The 23,164-nt window shown below is 41.8% G+C and overlaps 1 protein-coding gene across 6 annotated transcripts in view; it reads right to left on the bottom strand.

The window, feature by feature from the left end:
• Positions 1-23,164, bottom strand: part of SYTL2 (synaptotagmin like 2) — a 91,579-nt gene that overhangs the window by 22,744 nt on the left and 45,671 nt on the right. For 5 of the 6 annotated variants that reach the window (XM_075919415.1, XM_075919419.1, XM_075919417.1 and 2 more), the window contains 6 exons: positions 18,206-18,354; positions 14,463-14,598; positions 10,629-10,701; positions 9,481-9,583; positions 6,776-7,657; positions 135-4,691 (listed from right to left, as the gene is read on the bottom strand). In XM_075919415.1, coding sequence (XP_075775530.1) covers positions 135-4,691; positions 6,776-7,657; positions 9,481-9,583; positions 10,629-10,701; positions 14,463-14,598; positions 18,206-18,354 — 5,900 coding nt within the window. The remainder of the gene's footprint in view (positions 1-134; positions 4,692-6,775; positions 7,658-9,480; positions 9,584-10,628; positions 10,702-14,462; positions 14,599-18,205; positions 18,355-23,164) is intronic. The other variant, XM_075919420.1, reaches the window with a different exon arrangement.

The raw sequence follows: 23,164 nt of genomic DNA, 5'->3' as shown, positions 1-23,164 counted from the left end.
GAATTTCACTCATGCTTTTGGTCCACCATTCTTAAGGTAGGTTATCAAAAATTCTACCCATATTTCTTAAATATATAAAAATGAAAAAGTAATAAAAATGCAGAAATACTGATTAAGAATTCAAAAATGCTCACATGTTGAACCTGAAAGGTCAGAGCCAAAACTTATGGCATCATTTTCCTCATATGGAGATGCTAAAAACACCTCCACTTTACTTATTTTGGAGGAGCGCTTATCTTTAAGTGGTGTGCTTGCTCTCCTGAATCTAGATGGTGCATTCACTTCAGATGTTGCTTCACTGACATCTGCTAAGGAAGTACATTTATCATAATCCTTTTCTGTTTCTTCCTTTGCTTTATTTTCATTTATATCCATCTTATAGGTCTTGATAACAGGTGTACCCTTCTCTTTTTCCTTGGGAAGGGTTTCAGTCGATTCTAGATTAGTCTGTTCTGTTTTCTCAAATGCTACATTTCTTTCAGGGAGAGCAGAAACTCTCACTTCATTTAACACACGATCTTCCTTTACAGCTTTGTCATTTTGTTTCACAGTCTCACTCTTGATTGGTATCTTAAACTCTGTGCGATAGCCACTTGAAGCACTTGGACCAGAGTGTGGCATTTTAACGCCTAGACTTCCCTTTTCTGCGTCATTGGGTGTTTCCTGTTTTCCCATCTTTGTTGGCAGCCGAGATGAAACTTCAGATGCTTCTTTGAGAAGTTTTTCTAAGCAGATATTTAGTTCGCTGCACTCTGCTTTTGTTGGAGCAACAGTTTTTTCCACAGTTTCTCTTATTTCTTGGGGATGGTCCAGCTCTTGTCGGTAAGGGAAATGCACACTCTGATTAGGCTGCGTCATACTCTGGATTTCACTATCCAAGCTTTTCAGTTTAAGAGGTGGAGGAGCTTCAGAGGCTTCCTTAAGCAGTTTCTGCAAACTAGTATTGAAGTCTCCAAGCTCAGATTTGGAAGGAGCAACAGCTTTTTCTATGGTTTCATTTACTTCTTGCGGGTGGCCAATAGCTTCTTGGTAAGTCAAATCTAAGCCCTGATTAGGCTGTATCCCCACACTCCTCCGCATTCCACTGTCCATGCTTTTCAGTTCAGGAGTTTCCATTTCAGAGACTTCCATCAACAATTTCTCTAGTCCAGAATGAAATGCATTGAGTTCTGATTTGGAAGTAGCAACAGATTTTTTGACCGTTTCATTTACTTCTTGCTGGTAAGCAGAATCCACATGCCTATTAGACTGTATTTTAACATTCACTATACTGTATGTCTCATGGTCCAATCTTTTCAGTTCAGCAGGAGGCATTTCAGAGGCTTCCGTAAGCAATTTTTGTAAGCTAGCATTAAATTCACTGGGTTCTGATTTGGAAGAAGCAACAACTTTTTCTATGGTTTCTTTTACTTCTTGAGGATAGTCGATATCTTGTTCGCAAGGCTGTATCCTAACATGCATCACGTTGTCAATGCTTTTTTGTTCAGAAGGTGACATTTCAGAAGCTTCCTGAAGCAGTTTCTGCAAACTAGCATTAAATTCATGGAGTTCAGGTTTTGCCTGAACTGTTTTTACCAGTATTTCAGTCACTTCCTGATGATTACCAGGAGAAACAGGATAATAAGTCCGATCCTCTGGCTGAGAGCTTACATATTTTCCACTTTTTGCATGTAAAGGTAATGGCATTTTAGCTGCCCCACCATTTGGTTTCTCCAAGCGTGTACTGATTGAGCTAACGTTATCCTGATATGGAACTGCAGTTCTCTCTGCAGTCCTAGTCTCATTTGGAGTCCCAGCCCTTTCATGGGCAACAGGAGAAGTAGCCTGCTCAATCTTTATGACCCTCTTATAAAATGTGTGCTTATCTTCTTCAGGCATATTCTCAGGCACTGCTTTGTTACGGTTTTCTATCTTGTACGATGGTGAGATTACAGATGCTTCCTTAAGTAGTTTCTTTAAACCTGTGTCCAGATTGTGGAATTCAGCTTTTGGTGGAACAATGGTTTTTTCCACAGTCTCTGAGACTGCTTCTCCAGGAGGCTGTGATTCATTCTGGGTCATGACATAAGTAGCTATGTTAGGACATGGTGTCTTTTGAGAAGAGTTTGGGATGACTTCTTTATGAGAACTTTCTCTCCAGACATTTTCATCCCCATCTGCTGACTGATCTAATGGACAGGAAGCATCAGATTCCTTAAGCAGCTTCTCTAAACCAATTTTAAGTTCATCAAATTCATTTTTGGATGGAACAACTGATTTTTCTATAGTTTCTTTTACTTCTTGAGGAAGTACTACCTCTCTTTGATAACTAGGAAAAGTGTTGTGACTCCGTTCCATCACCTTTTCAAAAAATCTTCTCTGACTTGGCCAAGAAACCGTCTCTTCAGAAATATTTTCTGGTACATTCTGACTAGAAGAGAATGTTGTTTCCTTTAGCAATTTCTCTAATGCAGCATTAAATGCATCAACTTCAGCTTTTGATGGAGCAACAGTTTTGTCTACAGTCTCTACAACCTCCTCTTTAGGAGATTCTGCTGCTTGTTCCTTGTAGTCTGTGGGAGCAGTCTTGCTCTGAATTGCTTTTGCAGAAAAAATTAGATGTTGATCAAGTCCCAACTCTTTTCTTGGAACACCTTTAACACCAGCCGGTTGGGATGTTAGCAAGGGTGCCTGAGACATCTCTTCAAGCAGTTTCTGTAAGCCACTGTTAAATGTGCTATGCTGCACTTTTGATGGATCAATCATTTTTTCAATATATTCTTTAACTTCTTGCTCTGGAAGATCCACCTTTTCTTTAGGTTTTGAGATCACAGAGTTTCCTACATTTTTCCCCACTATCTGGACAGATTCTGCATTTTCTGTTCGTGTCAGATTCACTGACCAAGGAATGGGCTGCCCTTCCTGTCTAGGTGACTCGGGTACTTTGATGTTTATTTTCTTTGTTTTTTCCCTCAAGGAAAATTGATTTTGTTGTGGAACCATCACCTCCTCCTGACTCATTTCTGCTCTGCTTCCTTTGAGTTCCTTTGACTCTTTTTGGTAAGTTAGTGAACTATTACTACTTGGGAAAGTGGTTTCATTTTCCATACTGGTCCTATTCTGTGATTTAGCTCCAATATCCCAAAAGGTTCTCAAACTCTCAAATTGCAATGGGTTGGAAATTTGATTCTTAGACTCCTCATCTATTTTTTCCTTCAAAGACAAAACCTTAAAGCTGGGCTTCTGCTGCGTAGAAGAGGGAATTCTGTCATTTTCTGAAGATACTTCTTTCCCATCTTCATACTTGTTTGGTGAAGCAGAAGTAAAACCAATTCCTGGTTTCAAGTGGTTTGCTTTTGGCAATTTTGTAAATTCATTAACCTTACCATCAGATTCAAGTGTTTTTTTGGGCTTCTCAACAGCATGATCCGATTTGGATTTATCCATTGTATCTGTCCCAGTCTTTGACGACTTTAGAAATTTATCTTTAGATGTCTCATCATCACCTAATTCAACTCTTCTAAATGAAACCAAATGATACTTGTTTTGATCTTTTGATTCGTTTGATAAGAATGCTGCAGAAACATCAGCAGGTTTTACTTTGCTACTTTCTTTACCGATGTATTGTATTGTGCTACTTGCTGATGGGGTTGTATTTAAAACACCTTCCTTAGTTGTATGCCTGGGGCCAATTTTGTCCCTTTCCCAAAAGGCCCTAATATCCCTTACACTTCTCTTTTGTTCAGTCTCATCATCTGAGATTTGTACTGGAGATGGCTGTTTGGATTCATGCTGTGACAAAATGGGTAGTTTACTCCTAGAGCTGTTTGAATCTAGTTGCATAACTCCTTGATCCAGTAAACCAGGTTCTTTTCTCTCTCTTCCTTTATTATCAAATCCAGTCTGTGACTGAACATGGTCTTCCTCTACGAGAGATTTGATAGTGCTCCTTTTCTCTTCTTTTGGAATTCCTGTTTGCACATTAGTTTTCAATATCGACTCTTCATTTAGCTTTTCAGGAGAAATGAAATTATTTGAACCTGGTTTGCCTTTTCCATCGTCAAGAAATGTTGGTTCTTTATATGCTGCACTTTCATTCTCTGGTTTGTATAACATTTTGCCGTCTGCACCTGATTTTTTAAGAATATTTGTTTCATCTAATTTAGTAACTGGGAGATCAGTGAACTGTAAATGTATCTTCTCTCTACCACTTTTGCTCTTTCCAAGTACAGTAGGTCCTTTGTTATAGTCTGTTCCTTGAATCTCTTGATTTTGATTTTCTTTTTTTCCTACTTTTAATATTTGTATGTCTCCTGCATCAGCTGATGCAGGCAAAACACTGCTTTGCTTCCCATTACTTCCAAGTGACAAGTCAATCAGTTGTGTATTTTCATCTGTGCTAAGTCCAGTATCATTTCTATGTAAGACTCCTGTCGTGGGTGGTAAGTTCAGTTCTTCTTTAGACTCCCTCCCTTGGGAGGTTACCGATGGAGTTTTCTCATCACCAGTATTGGAGCTTCTTTTAAACCAATCTAATACTTTTGATATGGATTCATCAGCTGCCTTAATGAACTCAGAAGCATGCTTGTCAGGCTTGGAAGTGGTTTTAGCCCTTTGATCCTCAACAAGAACAGGCTTACCTTGTTGAAGGTCTGCAGAGCTGGCATTTGGCAACTGAGGAGATTTTGTCTTAGCAGAAAGTGGCTGCTGATCTGTAACATAAAAGTACCTTTCATGATAAGGAGTTGATAAATATATGATTTTGCTGAAACAGATTTTCCATCCAGCTTGATAAAAAAACACTACTAGTGCTCATCATCATACCTTGTTTCCCCTTCCCATTACTGCTTGTTATTTTTAAAACTTAAACAAGACCAGCAATAAAAAACCCAACATAAAGAGTGATGTGATGGGGTTGGGAGGACTCGCTCTTGAGAGCCTGTCAAAGTTTACAACCAATTTACAACCAAAAGTAAGGGTGGTTTCCTTGCCTTTTGCAGGGATGAGTTAGCAGTATCTTGAGATGAGGTAAAAACCACAAAATTTCTTCATGGGGTACATAAATAATTGAGATTTGTTTTTGTTTTGCATCATAATGGCTGTGATTAAAAAAATTGTGGGTTAAGAGAGTCCTCGTCTAGACAGCCACATGATGCTTCACTTTCCAGCAAATCACCACTACAAATTACACAATCTCAGGCCCACCAGCATGGGGCAGGGCAAAGGAGGCAATTTGCTACTACAGCAGTGGCGGCTGGGGCCCCGGCCCCCTTTGAACTGTTGTGAGTGCCAGAGCGCAATTCCATGCAGCTCTGAGGGTTGGAGTCCAGTGCCTCGGTCCTGGAAGCACTAAGGGCTGACAGCCCTTGGCCCCCACTCCTTCCAGGGGCGCAGAGCCAGCGCCCACAACCTTGCCCCAGGGCCCGCAGTGGCTGTCAGCCTGCTGTGCAAGCTAACACACATATCGCCCACATGTTTGTTCTTTTGGGAAGAATATGGATATACTGGCAGCACAGCAATTAAAATAGGCTTGTAGAATAAAACTAGAATAATTTATGAATAAGTAAAGCCTTGATCCAAATTAAAACTTTAGAAATGGTTTGCTCTTCAGAAACATTTATGTTTGCTTATAATTATGGCATGGTGATTCTTACTCAAAAATGTATTTTTCATTATTTCAACAGTTATACAGTAGACTTCCGATAATCTGGCACCCTTGGGACTCAAAGGGTGCCGGATTATCGGATATGCCAGAGTATCGGGAGGTACTCTGGCGGGGTGCTGTGATGGGTCTCCTGGGACCCGCACTGCGCTGGGGGTGGGAGTTGGCGGGGAACGGCGCGGGGAGGGGCGAACCCTCCACCGTGTTGCGGGGAGGCGGTGGAAGCCCCGCGCAGCCAGCTTGCAAGCGGCAGTGGCGGCGAGGGGGCGAGAGGCAGGCAGATGTTTAAGGAGGATGGGGGTCGGTAGGGAACGCTGCCTGCCTCTCGCCCCCTCTCCGCCACCACCGCTGACAAGCTGGTGGCTGAGTTTCCTCACTTGCAAGCCAGCTGCGCAGGGCTTCCACCGCCTCCCCGCAACACGGCAGAGGGTTTGCCCCTCACAGTGCTCCCCCCCTCCCCCGCCTGCCTTAAATAGCTGCCTGCCTCTCACCCCCTCTCCGTCGCCACCTCTGGGAAGCTCCAATTGTCCGTCTGGCTGGAGCACTTCCGGGTTCCAGTTGGTGCCGGACTATCAGGAGTACCGAAACACTGGATGCCCGCCAATTGGAGTTTTACTGTATTTTGTTTCCATTTAACTGACATTTCTTATTTAATCATACATGTTAAAAACCCCAAATCATAGTTCCATTATTACTAACAACAGACAGTATTTGATCAATTTCTTCAGTCTTTATGCAGGCAAAGCTAGCAAAGACTTTAACACAGGAGTTTTGCTTGGGTAAGGATATGTTTGGTCCATATATGTGTCTCTCTCGTTGCTAATAAATATGCTTATCCACATTTCAGCCTGGGAAAGTTATTAACCAGTTTCTGTTTTAAAAAAATGAAATTAACAGAGCATATTCCCAAAGACTGAATGTTCAGATAAGTATTTTCTAACATGCTAAATATTAAGTTGTTTAGTGTGTGTGAAACCAGTAAAATTAGTAAACAAGCAGAAATATTCTGGAAAATACAGAACGCTCTCTCCCTCTCTCTCTCTGATTAGAATATTACTGGGCAGATTTATGACTATTTTTTAAATTGTTATTTACCCATCTCAATATTAACTCATTTGACTTGTGTTGTCTTACCAATAGTGTATTTTGGTGACTCCAAGTCAGGATTCAGGGACTGTTTGGATGTATCTGGAGACAATGTTTCATCAACAGTTTGCACTTTCTTGACATTTGGTGAAATATTACTGGAGGATTTTCTTGGAGTTACAGGTTCCACAGAAGAACTTGTCTTAAACTGCAAGGTTTCATTTACTGGTAGGCATGACCTGTTAGCATCGGATACATATGGTGATCTCTCTTCTTGTGAGACATTTCTGTCTATTGCTTTAACATCTAAAGCAGAAGATTGCGAGTGTGGAGATTTTATAGGGAGGGTTTGTTCATTTTGAAGTGCATCTAACCTACTGGTGTCATTTTCTCCATTCTTAACATAGTCTGATTCCAGTAAGTCAAACTCTCCTATATCTTTGCCATGGTGCAGCTGAGGGCTTTGAAGAGGTTGGCTTTTACCTATACTGGAAGAGAACCTAACCTGCTTTAGTCTTTCTAGAGAATTTTGTGAGGAGTCTTCTGCAGGAGGATTTGTTTCAGCTACTTTTTCGAGAGCAGGTAAAGAGGGCAATCCAGTCTTACTCTGTTGGTCAAAAATCTGATTAACACGAAGAACTTCTGAATCAGTGGAACTTGAACTCGAACTGCGTTTCAGAATCCCCCTAGGTGGTGTGCCAGCACCGTTACCCCAATCGGTCCTTTTAGCAGGTTTGGGAAAAGAACCATCTTTCTCCAACATGGGATCTGTTATTTTGTAGATGACTTTTCTAGCTTTTGGTACAGGAGGCTGATCTACCTCTCTCTGGGACTCATCAGTTAGTTCTCCAGAAGCCTGCCTATGTTCCTTTGACCTATTGTTTAGTAAGTTTCTCTTGGATTGGCTCTCCTTTGAAGGTGACAGTGACTCTGCAAAGACAAGACATGCATACAAGGGAAAGAGTGAAAAACATACTGCAAAACAGATCAAGCTTAAGTGCATGCATTTAGTTTAAGCATCAAGTGTTCTACATAAAAAAGACAAGGCAAAAGCATTTTTGCAGCTCTAGGATTTAATGCAAAAAGACAAAGATAACATGAATGGTCAAAGCATTAAGCAATATAAAAGTACCCACTCTTGGAACAAGTAAATTAGAAAACTAAGAAGTTATCCAACTTTATATTAGATTTAACTTCTTTGTACTATAGAGTGCTGATAGACAGGCATTCTTACCACAAAGAAACATAACTCAAAAGTCAGAGCTCTGTAAACATTTAATCAGTACAGTTCTTGTAGAGTTCATTTTTATTACTGTGTCTTGTATTTGTGTCTGTCAATTTTTGTACAATGTTGTCAGAGTCACATGGAAAACTTAGTAAAAACTTGCCCACTTAGGACAAGTGTTATAAAAAAAATGCAGTTAGTACACACTTGTCCCCTTCCCCTATTGGCAAGCATCATGGCAGAAAGCAGGATAAGTAATTTTGCAGTATGGGGCATGAGTCATTTACAGGTTTAAACTAGGGTAAATGGTGAATTCTCTCTAACTTGAAGTCTTTAAATCATGATTTAAGGAGTTCAATAACTCAGCCCAAGTTAGGGGGTTGGTTTGTTAAGGAAGTGGGTGGGTAAGGTCCTGTGACCTGCAACGTGGAGGAGGTCAGACTAGATGATCATGATGGTCCCTTCTGATATCAAGTCTGTCAAAGAAACAACATGAGGATGAGATCAAATGTTAGGACCCTAGCTTGATCCCCTGCTGCTGAGCCAAGAGAAGCAATGATTGAGACTGCTGCAAAGACAGAAAAGAGAATATCTTAAACTGCTTTTGTGCCAATGAATCCTCAAGAACTTTGTAATACGGAAGCTCCCCTACTCAGCTGGGTGGATACTGGTTTGTCTTCTTCACACAGCGTGTAGTCAACCTGTGGAACTCCTTGCCAAAGGAGGCTGTGAAGGCTAAGACTATAACAGAGTTTAAAGAGAAGCTAGATAATTTCATGGAGGTTAGGTCCATAAAAGGCTATTAGCCAGGGGATAGAAGTGGTGTCCCTCGCCTCTGTTTGTCAGAGGCTGGAGAAGGATGGCAGGAGACAAATCGCTGATCACTGTTTTCGGTCCACCCTCTCCGGAGCTCCTGGTGCTGGCCACTGTCAGCAGACAGGGTACTGGGCTAGAAGGACCTTTGGTCTGACCTAGTACGGCCGTTCTTATGTTCTTATGTCCACACTGCAGTTAGACACCTGCAGCTGGCCTAGGTCAGCTAACTGGGGCCTGGGCTAAGAGTCTGTTTAATTGCACAACAGATATTTGGACTCGGACATTAGGGTCCTATGGCTTGGGCATCAGTCCAAGCCTAAAAGTCTATATTGTAGAATCACAGAACTGGAAGGAACCTTGAGAGGTCATCAGGTCCAGTTCCCTGTACTCATGGCAGGGCCAAGCACCATCCCTAGTAGGTGTTTTGTTAAACAGCTCCTTAGCACAAGCCCCAATAGTCCAAGTCAGAAGACCTGAGCCTGCTGTGGGTTTTTAATTACAGCACAGTCCTGAAGAACAGGCAGGACACAGGCTCATGAGACAATAGGTAAAACTCTGCTAAATTCTGCTTTAGTACAGGATTTTTAAAAGATTTCCCTCCCCTCCCCCCCAGAAAATGTATTGTCTCAGGAAAATGACAGTCAACTTGGTGACAATACCCCTGAAGAATTACTTATAAAACATGTAGATTTAAAGAAAAAAATAGTTTTACCTTCATTTGGCATCTGGGATACGTCAGTAGTTCCACTTTCTGAGGCCCTACTTTTTATGTTGTGTTCGGGTGCAGTAAAGTCATTAAATGGATTTTTCCTTTCCTAGAAAAGAATGGACATAAAACATATGTCATAAGTTTAACAGAACTGTAGTAGTAACAAAAACATGAAAATACCAGGATGTCACCAATGCAGAATAAGGTTTAAACATGCCTCTCATAAGACAGACAGAAGAAGTGGCAGAATAGTGACGTTAAAGGATTGTGCAAGTGCTTAGTCTAACTCTACTCCCTTTAAAGCCAGCAGGAACAGACCTAGGACATTTGAAAACCCCTCCTTTGTGAACTAAGCGCTTCAGGAGCACAGCTGCAGTGCACTTCAATAGAGACAATATAGCAAGAGGAATTTGCCCACTGTTGTAATGAATCCACCTCCTCTAGAAGCGATAGTTAGCTCAATATTAGAATTCTTCTGTCAGCCTCGTACCATTGATGCTGTGGTTTAGGTCAACTTAACCTCTCATCAGGTGTGGATTTTTCACACCTCTGAGAGACAAAGCTATGCTGATGTAAGTTTCCAGTGCAAACCAAACTTTAGGGTCTGTCTACACTACCGGTTAAGTCAATATAACTTATGTTGCTCAGGAGTGTGAATCCTTCTTCCCTGCAGTGATGTACGGTTACATCAACTTAAAGTGCTGTCTATACTGCACTATATCAGCATGTGATGCTTTCCCATCACTAGATGCACTGTATTGATGTAGCTACACTGATACAGTGTGGCAGGGAAACAAACCCTTTGATAGTCTCATTTCTGCTATTGTGACTCCCAAAAGGGATTCAGACCTATGAGAAGATTCAAGCGAAATTGGAACAAAATAAAACGGAGGCAATTCTCTCTGGAGGGTGAAGAGGTCTATATTGGCTCCATATATAGGTAAGGGATGAAAAATTTCTGTCTGCCTCTCAAACATGCTGAAGAGGAATCCTATCAATCCGCCATTTTATACATCATGCACCATTGCCTTCAGCAATATCCTAAAGTTTTGATTCTTCTGTCTAAATTCTCCCTGTTTTTTAGTGGAGTGTCAAAGTGGCAAAAGATTAGCTTTAAAAAGCCATTCCTGGCATACCATTGCTTAACCTACCTTTGCTGGTGACACAGCTACCTTCTTTGACCTTTCCTGTGGTTTGTCTAAGGTTGTAGCCAATGCATTAGAACTACAAGAGAACAACAACAAGTTGGTTAGCGTGAAGGCTATAAATATGAAAATTCAGCTGTGACATGCTTGTAGAAGACATAATCCAAATGTGAGAGTCCTCTTTTCAGTTTGTTTCTCTTTGTTCTGGAAGCAAGCTTCTTACCACCTTTCCCTATGCAGGAAGAAGAAATTTTGTGAGAAGACATTTGTAGCATAACACTTCAAAGTACACAAGAAACAGTGAAATTGATGTATCCCACTGCTGGCAAGCTCAGTGGAGAGGTCAGGGACTGAGACAGCACAAAGTGAGAAGTGAATTCTCCTAAATCAGGGATAAGCCACAATCGCAAGTGTAAGTAGGAAATCTCAACTGCTGCTGCTCATGCTGTACCTGGATAAGCAGAAGATCTATCCCCTTTCTTACATACTAAAGTCACATGCATTTTAAGAATAAGTTCAGGGATAGCTGACTTGGATGCAAGAGGCTCCAGGATTAGTGTTCACAGACAATGCAAATTATTAGCCCAGAGCCTTTTCGGGATTAAGAAACTGATTTTTTTACACAGTGATTCCGAACATGAAGAGAGGACCTGAACTCTACCCTTCCTTAGGCCGCATATTTTACATTTTCAATCTACATATCATCAGAGAAAATATTGACAGATTGAGTCATTCTATTGAAATTCCTTCTGCGCAAGGTTATACCTCCAAAGACACACTTCACACACCTAGCTCACAAAAAGTTATGATATGCAAAAGACAGTATCATGGGAATTTAAACACCACAACAAGTTTTGCAGTCCAATTCTAATCATCCATATTCTGCTCTTAAATCCAGACTAGACATCAAGTAACACCACTGATCTGGAAGTATTCACTAGTCTGAAAGCAGAATTTGGTTCTCAGTCCTTATACAGGGAGCTCTCCCAATGAAAAGGGCTGATCCTAAGTTATTCATGGCCATAAGTGCAGGTTTTCTAAAGAACAGTAACCACAAATAAGGATTAGGGATTTTGCTTTTACATTTCCTGTCTACATCCCTCTTCTCCCTCCCCCCAAATAAGTGCGGGGTCAGATCCTGAAGTCAGCAATTGTTTTGCCTACGTAAAGACTGAAGAGTGGGCGTGTAGCCTGCACTCGTCTCTACACAAAAATTGTGATTGCTATCATTAAAGAGCAGCAGCATTTTCAAAAGCAGCCTAGCAACTGAGGAGCCTAAATCCCATGGACTGTCAGTCACACATCAGCTAAATGCCCAAGCTACTTTTGAAAATGGCTCTGGTGGTTTTGAAACATTTACCCTGTTATCCTGCAAAGAATTACACTTGGCTCAAATATCTGTTTACAGCTCTGCCTAGAGGCCACCCGTCAGATGCCTCTTCCATTTCGATATACATAAAGGCTGTGTCTAGACTGGCAAGTCTAGACAGCTGCTTTTGCGGAAAAACTTGCCAGCTGTCTACACTGGCCGCTTGAATTTCCGCAAGAACACTGATGATCTCATGTAAGATTGTCAGTTTTCTTGCAGAAATACTATGCTGCTCCCGTTCAGGCAAAAGCCCTCTTGTGCAAATACTTTTGCGCAAGAGGGCCAGTGTAGACAACGTGGTATTGTTTTGCGCAAAAAAGCCCCGATGGCGAAAATGGCGATCGGGGCTTTCTTGCACAAAACCGTGTCTAGATTGGCACGGACGCTTTTCCACAAAAAGTGCTTTTGTGGAAAAGCGTCCATGCCAATCTAGATGCTCTTTTCCACAAATGCTTTTAACGGAAAAACTTTTCCGTTAAAAGCATTTGCAGAAAATCATGCCCATCTAGACGTAGCCAAAGAGAATATGTCTTCAAAGACCTACTGCCTTTTGAAGACAACTGAATGCTTTCAGCATTACCCTTCCTGACATTCTAGGTAGGCTGCTAATCTCTCGTCACACTAATCCAGCAGACCTGGATTCAGCTTTTCCTGGCTGCTATTGATCAGCTGTTTCTATTAGAAGTGGGCACATAGATCAGAAATTAAACAGAAATAGATCAAAAGGAGTACATCAAAAGACATCCACCCTACAGGGAACAGAAGAAAAGGTCACTTTAAAGGGCCCTTGAAGAAGCTGGTCTCTCCCTGCATTTCCCCAAAATTTGAGTTGTGTGTTCATATATAGAAAAATAAATTAAAATGGGGTAATTTTTCAAGTGACAGTGCAGTTCTAGTTGGTGTTTGCATCTACATTACAAAAAAATGTTTGATTAAATACTGAGCTTTGATCTACATATTGCAATTCATTCTCTGAACTCTGCCTTCAAACACTTCCATTAGCCATTCTGTACTGTATAAGCAAGCTTTAGAAGTGGCATCGTGATCAAATGAGTTGAGCATGGGGCTGGGAACTGGAAAGCTTTGAATTCTATTCCAGTATATCAGCTGTAATCCACTAAAACAAAAAAATGGAAGATGCTGTTCAAGTGTTGAATATAATAACTGGTTCAACTGCTGTAAGAATTTGATGGCTCCCTCTAGCCTATGGAACTGCAGCATAAGAAAGAATGGCAGAATCAATATACAAGAGGCAAGTAAGAGCAATTTTCTTCCATTTTTGCTTCGCTTCATTCCTTTCAGAAGCCTCTATAGCAGTGGTCTCCAAACTTTTTAGCCCTGTCCTCCCCATTCCCCTCTGGACAGGTGTAAAGGGACCAAGGCCAGATTTGGACGCAGGGACAGGAATGGAGCTGTATGGCACTCCCTCTCTGCCTCCCAGACCCCTGCCACACCCCCTGCAAACATTCCTCTGTGCCCTCTCCACAGGTATGTGCCTGGCAGTCTGGGGCCCCTACTCTACAGGTTTTCATGCTCCTGTCACTCTGAGCTGGAACACTGCACTCTGCGTGTGTCTCACGAAGAGAGTACATTTCACTTTCACTCTAATGATCTATTCCCTTTGTGGCTGGAAATAAACGTCACTGCCATTCCCGTTTATATTATAAAACAATAGACAAGCCCCCAAAATTATCACGTCCTTTATAGATCAGGTCCTGCACCCCTCCAAGCCCACCTTTCTCCAGGCTTTATCACAACAGTTGAAATTATCTGGGATTCTCAACCTAACTGTGTCTAATTTTTGAATGTCTCAGACAGGATGTTCTCGCTGGAAATGGCTCTGTCCTGGGGATGGCTTCATCAGAAGTTGCAGAGTGGTAGCATCAGATTTTTTCCTCACGGAGTATCCTAAATGTTTGGTCTAGTCCCAAATCTGCTCACCATCTTGCTAGCAAGGAAAATGAAACTGATCTCAGTTAGGCCACCTCCGCTATCTGTGGCTGCCAGGGGCTTTGCACCTCAGTTTGGTCCATTATTCTAACTGGAGAATGGAACATCTCTGAGGCACGTCTGGAAATCAAGCCAGACTGCATACATCCATGGCAGTTTCCAAACTCCACCTGTCCTCTGGTGCGTGCTTACATAAACATATGAGAGACAATGCTTTATAAACCCCTGGCTTGTCTACCCAGAGTCAATGTTGCCAAAGATGGCTATCATGGTGTTTCCAGGAACTTCTGAATGTGCAAAGCCATGACATGTTAAGCTACTGCAGATGTGGGTTTCCAGGCCAGTTTGAGCAAGTGTTGGCACACCACTGTCATCAAATTGCAATGGGAGGCTTTGGGGACCTTGCGTGAAATGGCAGAAATATTTATGTGAAATGCTGAAAGAGGAAACACGTCACAAACTTTACTCAGTCTAATTAATACAGAGTCAGGTTACCGATTCCATCTCAAAGAACATCTTACCTTTGATTGGATTTCACTTCCCCATCTTCTGTCTCTTCCATGATACCAGAGAGCTCTGCTGGGACATAAACTTCCTTATTGACACTGTTCACCCAACTGTTCTTTGTCTTGTCCGATTTGTTCTCCCTCCGCTCAGCTAAAATAATAAACAAGACCAAGGTTAATCTCCCATTATCTTCATGTGGGTTTCCACTGCAGGTAAATACAGGCAAGTAGTTCCAATAGCTTTCGACATTATTTCACAATTATATTGTACTTGGATAACATGTAAGGGTATGTTGAGTCATCTAAAGTAGATTCGTGGGGTGGAATGTTAAAATGAAAACCCAATTGCAATATCCACTGCACCAAGAGTCCTACATGTTAAAACAATTTTAATTGGTAAAGTATCACAATCAATGAATTAGCAGAGGTCTTCTTGTACCTCTAACGGCAGCTAAATGCCCATGGAAAGCAACATTAGCATCACGAGTCTTAACCACAATACTTGGTGGTCAAATGAAAGGGAGAGTTCTGTAAAACATGAGTTCTCAATGGAGTGAAAGGAACACTTTGCACCCTTTCTATATTGCTAAATTAGGGGACGGGACGTCCTGGAACAACAGCTAGTTGGTGTGTTTGGGAGGGACAAGCGGAAGAGGTTGTGCCTGGAAGAAAACTACAGAGAATCTCTGCAATAGAAGAGATATAAGCTGACTTGAACAATGATCATGCAATTAAGTTTATGTTTGCTTGGGCTTGTTAGTTTGTTTGTATTTGGGGGAGGAGTGTCAGAACTCTAGATTGCTGAAGTCATAAAATATTTTACAGTATCTTCTGTTGCCGTCTATACTTCCATAATAATCCCGAAAACAAGATTTATTTCTTAGCGTGTAGAAATGTGTGTGTCACTTTCAGGTACCTGCAGGGGCGGCTCGTACGTATAGGCAAAATAGGCAGTCGCCTAGCGCTCCAAGTTAAATGGGGCGCCAAATGGTGGCGCAATATCATTGAGGGGTTTGGAGGTGTAGGCGCCAATTGCATGGTTCGCCTAGGGCGCCAGTTGCCTGCAGCTAGTCTAGGGCCGCCTGTGAGTGCATGTTTTCACAGAGCAGAGCAGTGAGGGAAATTGCTTAATCATCTTATGAGTCATTGGAGCTAAACAATTCCGTGTATTTTACAAGTCAGATTTAAGTCTGTTTTGAATGCCGTAATACAGCGTTTCCCAAACTATGGGCCACAGCCCGGTACAAAATACTGGGCCTCAGTGTGGCTTCCGGGAGAGGAGCGGGGTGGGGTGGGCTGGGCTGGGGAGAGAGAGACACAGAGAGAAACCGGCTGCCGGGAAGCAGGGTTGGGGGCAGCGGGGCTGTCAGGCAGAGATCAGGGTGAGCGGGCAGCGGAAGCAGGGTGGGGCGGGGGGGGGGGGGAAGAAGGGCTTGCCAGGGGAGATCGGGAGGAGGAGGACTGGAGACACAGTCCAGGGCTGGATGGGGGCAGCGGACTAGCCAGGGGACAGGGCAGGCTGGATGGGGAAGATCATGAGGAGGAGGATGGAAGAACCAGCCACTGGAAGCAGGGCTGGATGGGGGCAGCGGGGCTGGCCAGGGGATATCAGGAGGAGAAGTGGGGCGGAAGGGGAGGGGGGGCGGGGAAGCGAATCGGGAAGCGGGACTGACCCGGGCACATGCAGACCCAGGCACATGAGTGAGTCCGGCCCCGGGGATTCCATTTTGCCCCTCCTCCCAAATACCCGCCCTCGAGTAGTTGCGAACTGCCTGGCTGGTACACACACTCACGCAGCGTGAGCACATCTACAAGCCAGGCAGTTCGCAGCTACGGACTGATACACTTAATAATAAAACTTACCTAATTAGAAAATACTGGACATTTTATATGTCCGGTATTTTCTCAATTTGTTTCTCGGACAGAACCTTCAAATACCGGACTGTCCAGTACAAAACTGGACACCTGGAAACCCTACCCCTTCTTGCACCCTCCCTCCTAGCCAGATACCCTACCCCCAATCTGCTCCTGCTCCCGCCTCCCAGAGTGCCCGTGCAGCGCCGGGTCCCCCAACCCTGGCCCAGGCTAGGCGGAGGATGCAGCCCGGTGAAACATTGAACATTTATTCATTTTTAATTCTTTTTTGTAAATAGGTGTTTATATTTTTGGGCTGCAAAAAACAGTACTGAAAAGAATGGGTTCCAACTAAAGTAAAAAGTTTGGGAAACCCTGGTCTAGCCAGCTTTCTATCCATCTTACAGTCCATTTATCCAATCCATATGCCCTTAACTTGCTGGCAAGAATATTGTGGGTGACTATCAAAAGCTTTGCTAAAGCAGGCACTGGGGGCTTTGGGAGGACCAGAAACAACTTATTTGCATATTCATCATTTGCTTAATGAAAATGCAAATGAATGTTATCGGTCCTCCGAAAGCTCGTGAATGGATTTACTGGTCCCTGTGTCAAAAAGTTTGGGAACCCCTACCTTAATACATGGCCTGTCCAAGTAATTGCAGTCTTATTACTGTTAAATTATAATAAATTATTGTTCCTTCAAGCTGCAAAGTAGCAGACACAGTATTCAATATTAAACATATAGAGAAACTCTTCAGCAAGAGCTTAAACACACAACCTGAAATGTTATGGAATATCAACTGATCAAGCTCTAAATTAGAAAGAATACTAATAGGGGTCTTCTTGCCCATTTCTGGCTCCCTGTATTTCTCCTTGTTTTAGGTCTTCTCTTACTCACATAGATAGACAAAGAGTACTTTTCAAAGTGACCAGGCTACTACTACTTACCAAACATGATCTCCATACTTGATTCTATACTTGCTCTAAGGACAGGCAAAGCAGTTTATAAGAATAAAGAATAATCTCAATTCAGAAATAGGGATGAGTTTTAGTTATAGAAAACTTACAAGTTGTTGCATTGAAGTCTATCTATGGAACTGACATGGGTAAATTTTCTAGCAAAGCAATTATTTTACGTAAACACACAGAATGATCATAAATAGGGGCCATGCTGACAATAAGGGTCACAGATTTCAGCAAACAGACAACAAAAATACCTTAGTTTTACAGATTCTCTCAAAAAGAGAAAGATGTGCTAAATTCAATTACAGAAGTAATGCTCTTCAAATGCTCAGAGCTGTTTTCATAATAAAAATGACATGGAACAAGATATTAAGTTATAGAGAAAATAATATACCCTTTTGCATATATTAATAATGAGTAAAGTTGTTGGGACTCGTATTGCATTATCAGATGAATATACACCACTTTACCATCAGCTTAATTAACAGTACAGCACTTCCTTTTTGCCACAGGTACGTTACTCTCAGGAATAGATGAGCAATCAGTTGAAGCATCTCTGATCAACCACTACAAATAGAAAGCACCAAACTTTGGGTAGAGCACCCAAAAGCTGGGGCATCCCAAATCAGGGGTCATTTGTGATTTGCTCAGGGTCACACAAGGAATCATCACCTGAGCTGGAAACAGAACCCAGGTCAAAGGGTCCTATTCTGTAAGCAGAAGATAATCCTTTCCATCTACATTTGTAGTCAGCATTAACAGGATGTATTCAAAGAAGAATGTACTTCACACAATAAACAGCAGACATACTTCTTTTACTGCAAGTCTTGCCCAGGAGGAGATTGCATTATTTTTATAGAACACCTTCAAAGATGCCAAATGCCTTGGGTGCACTAACTATGAGAAGTGTCACTATACCAGGATCTCTGAAATAAACTTACCTATTGTTTTGGGTTTCCTTCTTATCGATGCTCTAATGATATCTGCTCCATGTATTTTATCTCTGTGCCTCTTTGATTTTGCTTCATAAAACCACTGCCCACTCATATTCTTTAGCTGATTGTCATTCTTAATTTTTTCTGGTAAATGACTGCAAAAAGGAAAAAAGATTATGCTTATTTGTGTGAATAAAATAAAGTCAGCCACAGTACATGTGGATAGGAAATACTAGGTTAGAGGAGAATAACCAAACTTTTTGGGATGGGAGAGGGAGAGAAGGAAGGGGGGGGGGGGAAAGAGGCTACTGGCTCTCATTAGTACTGAAGGCTAGATGAGGAAAATATACAGTAGTGGTATTATAAAGCTAACAGTACATTTTCTTGCTGCTTCATCCTCCTTTCTACTCAGATTACACAGATTGGCTGCTTTAAAAAGGCAGCTGACGTAAGTTTACTCATGAAATCTTTGCTCAGTCTTTCCTCAAGCAGAACACTCACTGAAGTGAGCTGGGCCCTGGACAAATAGTATATTTGACCAAAGCTATTCACAAATTTGTTCAATACACTATTATACAGAATAGTCTTTTCAGAAAAGAGTGTTGGATAAATCTTCAAAACCAGTAATTTAATTTTACATCCTGCATAGGGCGTCATGCTTACACATATGTAAGTCTCCAAATCCAATCATATAAAGATTACTCCTGTTTGTATCTTTTTTGGAGAGTGAATTCAATTCAATTTCATAGCACAAGTTCTGTTATCCCTTACACGCATTCTTAAGAGGTAGACTCCCCCTGCCTCCTTAATTTGAATGGACACTTTGTACAGACAAGGGACTGATTTTCACATTGGACTTTCATGGGGCAATTTTGCACAACAAATCAAAAATGCATGAATAAAATCTTAAGAGGGGAACTTATGGCAGAGTACAATTAATGAGAATTGGGCATTCAGCTCCCCTAAGCGACTATGAAAAAATCCTACGTTTCATTCTCTGCTGAAAAAATTCAGTCCATGCAACTACATAAGCACTGCCATTTTAGCAAACAGTCTGTACAAGATATAAACTGTCCTCAAATTCACCTGGAGCCATCTCCAAACTGTCCTCTCACAAACATGCATGATGCAATTATGGTGCCTTATTAGTCCCTTTAGCTTCAGTCATGCCACTAGGTTATTTTGTGAATTCAAAAGCTTATTTATTTTGTAGGTCAATACTGCCTGAATTTCTGGCATTGAGGCATTTTAGCCAGAGGGGTTGTTCTGGCTGTTTATCCATCAGGCCAGTCTCAGAGGGGTAGCCGTGTCAGTCTGTAACTAAAAAGCAACAATGGTCCCATAGCACCCAGAAAGCATCAGGGCAGTGACAATCAGGTTCCTTTAAATGGTGTGTTTGAAACCCCAGCAGGGTTGATGCAGCCCTTCAACTTTCCAAGACAATGAACTGGAATTTATAGGTTAGAATTTTTGTGAACAAGGTCTTGCCCTCTCCACTTCATACGTAGGAGGTTTCATGGCACTTTTCTCATGAACAAAGAGATGGCCTCAGTGCCCTGAAAAAGAGAATGCTTCTCTTTTGTTTCTAAGCATTGTGCTAAATGTAAGTTCACTTGACTGCTGCCCACTACTAGCAAGATGATGGCACTTCAGTAATGGGTGCAGTGAGGAGTGTATACACAGCAGTAAAGATCAGATGGTTGGAGTTTTCATTTCTACAGTGCCTTCTCTTTGTACCCTCTGACCAGGCAGGTACTTTCCTATCATTAATTGTAATAGTCTACAAGGGCAAGTCAGCCATGGTCATCACTGAATGAGCTGACTCAACTCTTCACAAATGTATCTGATCGTGACAAAACTGTCAAGCAAGGACAATTCCAAAGAGATCAGGAATTGGATCAGTTTTGCATCCGGAGCATCCCACCACTGAAGGCTGGCTCTCCCAGCAGTGCCACAGAAAGAGACTGAGGCCCCCTGTGAGAGGACATAAGTCATCCCTTTCCATTAATAATATTCCATAAACCAAAGTAATCCAAGTATGCAAACTACATACATAAATCCACAACTAGTAACTGGCTGCAAATACCTTCACATCTCAACAAATAAGTAAACAGCATGTTGTGTTTTACTCTTGTCAGTGGATAGCTACTGGGGGGAGGGAGGGGTTTTTTAAGGTGTTTATGCCAAGTACCAGTAACTGAATACTCTACTGACAAATTCATCTATTGCAATCTTGAATTCCATTGTCTTGTAAATGTTACCAAATGTTCCTGAGACAGGATGGACCCCAAATAAGTTACTTTTGAGAAACTTCTTCCTGAAACCCCACAGAGAATGACACTTTAAGAAACACACAGAGCAGTACACGTTTGGTTACACAATGGGAAAACCACTTCTGAAAATGAACTCAAGTGTCTTAAGCACATCCAGAGGGTTTGGCAAGACACCAGAAAGACTATGGAGTTCATGTACCAGGTCGTACCCATCCACATCCAAAATACTGCCAAAGAACTCATCAAAGCTGATCCCAGGTGACTACACAATTTTTTTCAATTCACTTGTAGGAGAAAGAGTTTCCAATGCTATTCACATCACACTGGAATCCAAACATATTCATGTGCTCTCGCAATAATTAAAAATGTTTCGCCAGTTTCACGAGAGCAGAATTTACAGCAATATTGAAAGTGTCAAATTTAAATCTTGTCTGCATCTCCAATGATTTTTTCCTCTGCTTACATAAGAACATAAGAACGGCCGTACTGGGTCAGACCAAAGGTCCATGTAGCCCAGTATCCTGTCTACCGACAGTGGCCAGCACCAGGTGCCCCAGAGAGGGTGGACCGAAGACAATGATCAAGAGATTTGTCTCCTGCCATCCCTCTCCAGCCTCTGACAAACAGAGGCCAAGGACACCATTTTATCCCCTGGCTAATAGCCTTTTATGTACCTAACCTCCATGAATTTATCCAGCTTCTCTTTAAACTCTATTATAGTCCTAGCCTTCACAGCCTCCTCTGGCAAGGAGTTCCACAGGTTGACAACACGCTGTGTGAAGAACTTCCTTTTATTAGTTTTAAACCTGCTACCCATTAATTTCATTTGGCGTCCTCTAGTTCTTCTATTATGGGAACTAATAAATAACTTTTCTTTATCAGCCCTCTCCACACCACTCATGATTTTATAGACCTCTATCATATCCCCCCTCAGTCTCCTCTTTTCTAAACTGAAAAGTCCCAGTCTCTTTAGCCTCTCCTCATATGGGACCCGTTCCAAACCCCTAATCATTTTAGTTGCCCTTTTCTGAACCCTTTCCAAGGCCAAAATATCTTTTTTGAGGTGAGGAGACCACATCTGTACACAGTATTCAAGATATGGGCGTACCATAGTTTTATACAGGGGCAGTAAGATATTCTGAGTCTTATTTTCTATCCCTTTCCTAATAATTCCTAGCATCCTATTTGCCTTTTTGACCGCCGCTGCACTCTGTGTAGAAGTTTTCAGAGAACTGTCCATGATAACTCCAAGATCTCTTTCCTGATTTGTCGTAGCCAAATTAGCCCCCCATCATACTGTACGTATAGTTGGGGTTATTTTTCCCGATGTGCATTACTTTACACTTATCCACATTAAATTTCATTTGCCATTTTGTTGCCCAATCACTCAGTTTGGTGAGATCTTCGTGGAGTCCCTCACAGTCTGCTTCTGTCTTGACTATCCTAAACAATTTGGTATCATCTGCAAACTTTACTACCTCACTGCTTACCCCTTTCTCCAGATGATTTATGAATAAATTGAAAAGAATTGGTCCCAGGATTGACCCTTGGGGGACACCACTAGTTACCCCTCTCCAATCTGAAAATTTACCATTTATTCCTACCCTTTGTTTCCTGTCTTTTAACCAGTTCTCAATCCAAGAAAGGACCTTCCCTCTTATCCCATGGCCATGTAATTTACACAAGAGCCTTTGGTGAGGGACCTTGTCAAAGGCTTTCTGAAAATCCAAGTATACTATATCTACTGGATCCCTCTTGTCTGCATGTTTGTTAACCCCTTCAAAGAACTCTACTAGATTAGTAAGACAGGATTTCCCTTTACAGAAACCATGTTGACTTTTGTCCAACAAATGATGTTCTTCTACATGCTTCACAATTTTATTCTTTACTATTGTTTCGACTAATTTGCCCGGTACTGAAGTTAGACTTACCGGTCTGTAATTGCCAGGATCGCCTCTAGAGCCCTTTTTAAATATTGGTGTCACGTTGGCTACCTTCCAGTCATTAGGTACGGAAGCCGATTTAAAGGATAGGTTACAAACCACAGATAATAGCTCAGCAATTTCCCATTTAAGTTCTTTTAGAACCCTTGGATGAATGCCATCCGGTCCCGGAGATTTGTTAACATTAAGTTTTTCTATTTGTTCCAAAACCTCCTCTAATGACACTTCAATCCGGGACAGTTCCTCAGATTCATTACCCACAAAGGACGGTGCAGATTCAGGAATCTCCCCAACGTCCTCAGCCGTGAAGACTGAAGCAAAGAAATCATTTAGTTTCTCCGCAATGGCTTTATCGTCCTTGATTGCTCCTTTTATAGCTCGATCATCTATGGGACCCACAGGTTTTTTAGCAGGCTTCCTGCTTCTAATGTACTTAAAAAACATTTTATTTCTTTTTGAGTTTTTGACTAGCTGTTCCTCAAAATCTTTTTCTGCTTTTCTTATTACATGTTTACACTTGATTTGACAGTGTTTATGTTCCTTTCTATTTATCTCACTAGGATTGGACTTCCACTTCTTAAAAGATACCTTTTTGTCCCTCACTGCTTCTTTTACATGGTGGTTATAACTTCATAGCTGAAGTTTCTTCTTGACTTGTTTCAGCTAGTTCCACACTTACTGATATTACTTCTGCTTTTTGTTTTGTGATTAACAATGTCCCTTCAAATCCATTATGATGGCAACTCCAT

This window comes from Pelodiscus sinensis, chromosome 1, assembly GCF_049634645.1.
Source record: "Pelodiscus sinensis isolate JC-2024 chromosome 1, ASM4963464v1, whole genome shotgun sequence".
Lineage (NCBI taxonomy): Eukaryota > Metazoa > Chordata > Testudines > Trionychidae > Pelodiscus > Pelodiscus sinensis.
Note: the sequence above shows the minus strand (reverse complement) of the source record. Positions and strands in the feature narration are given on the sequence as shown.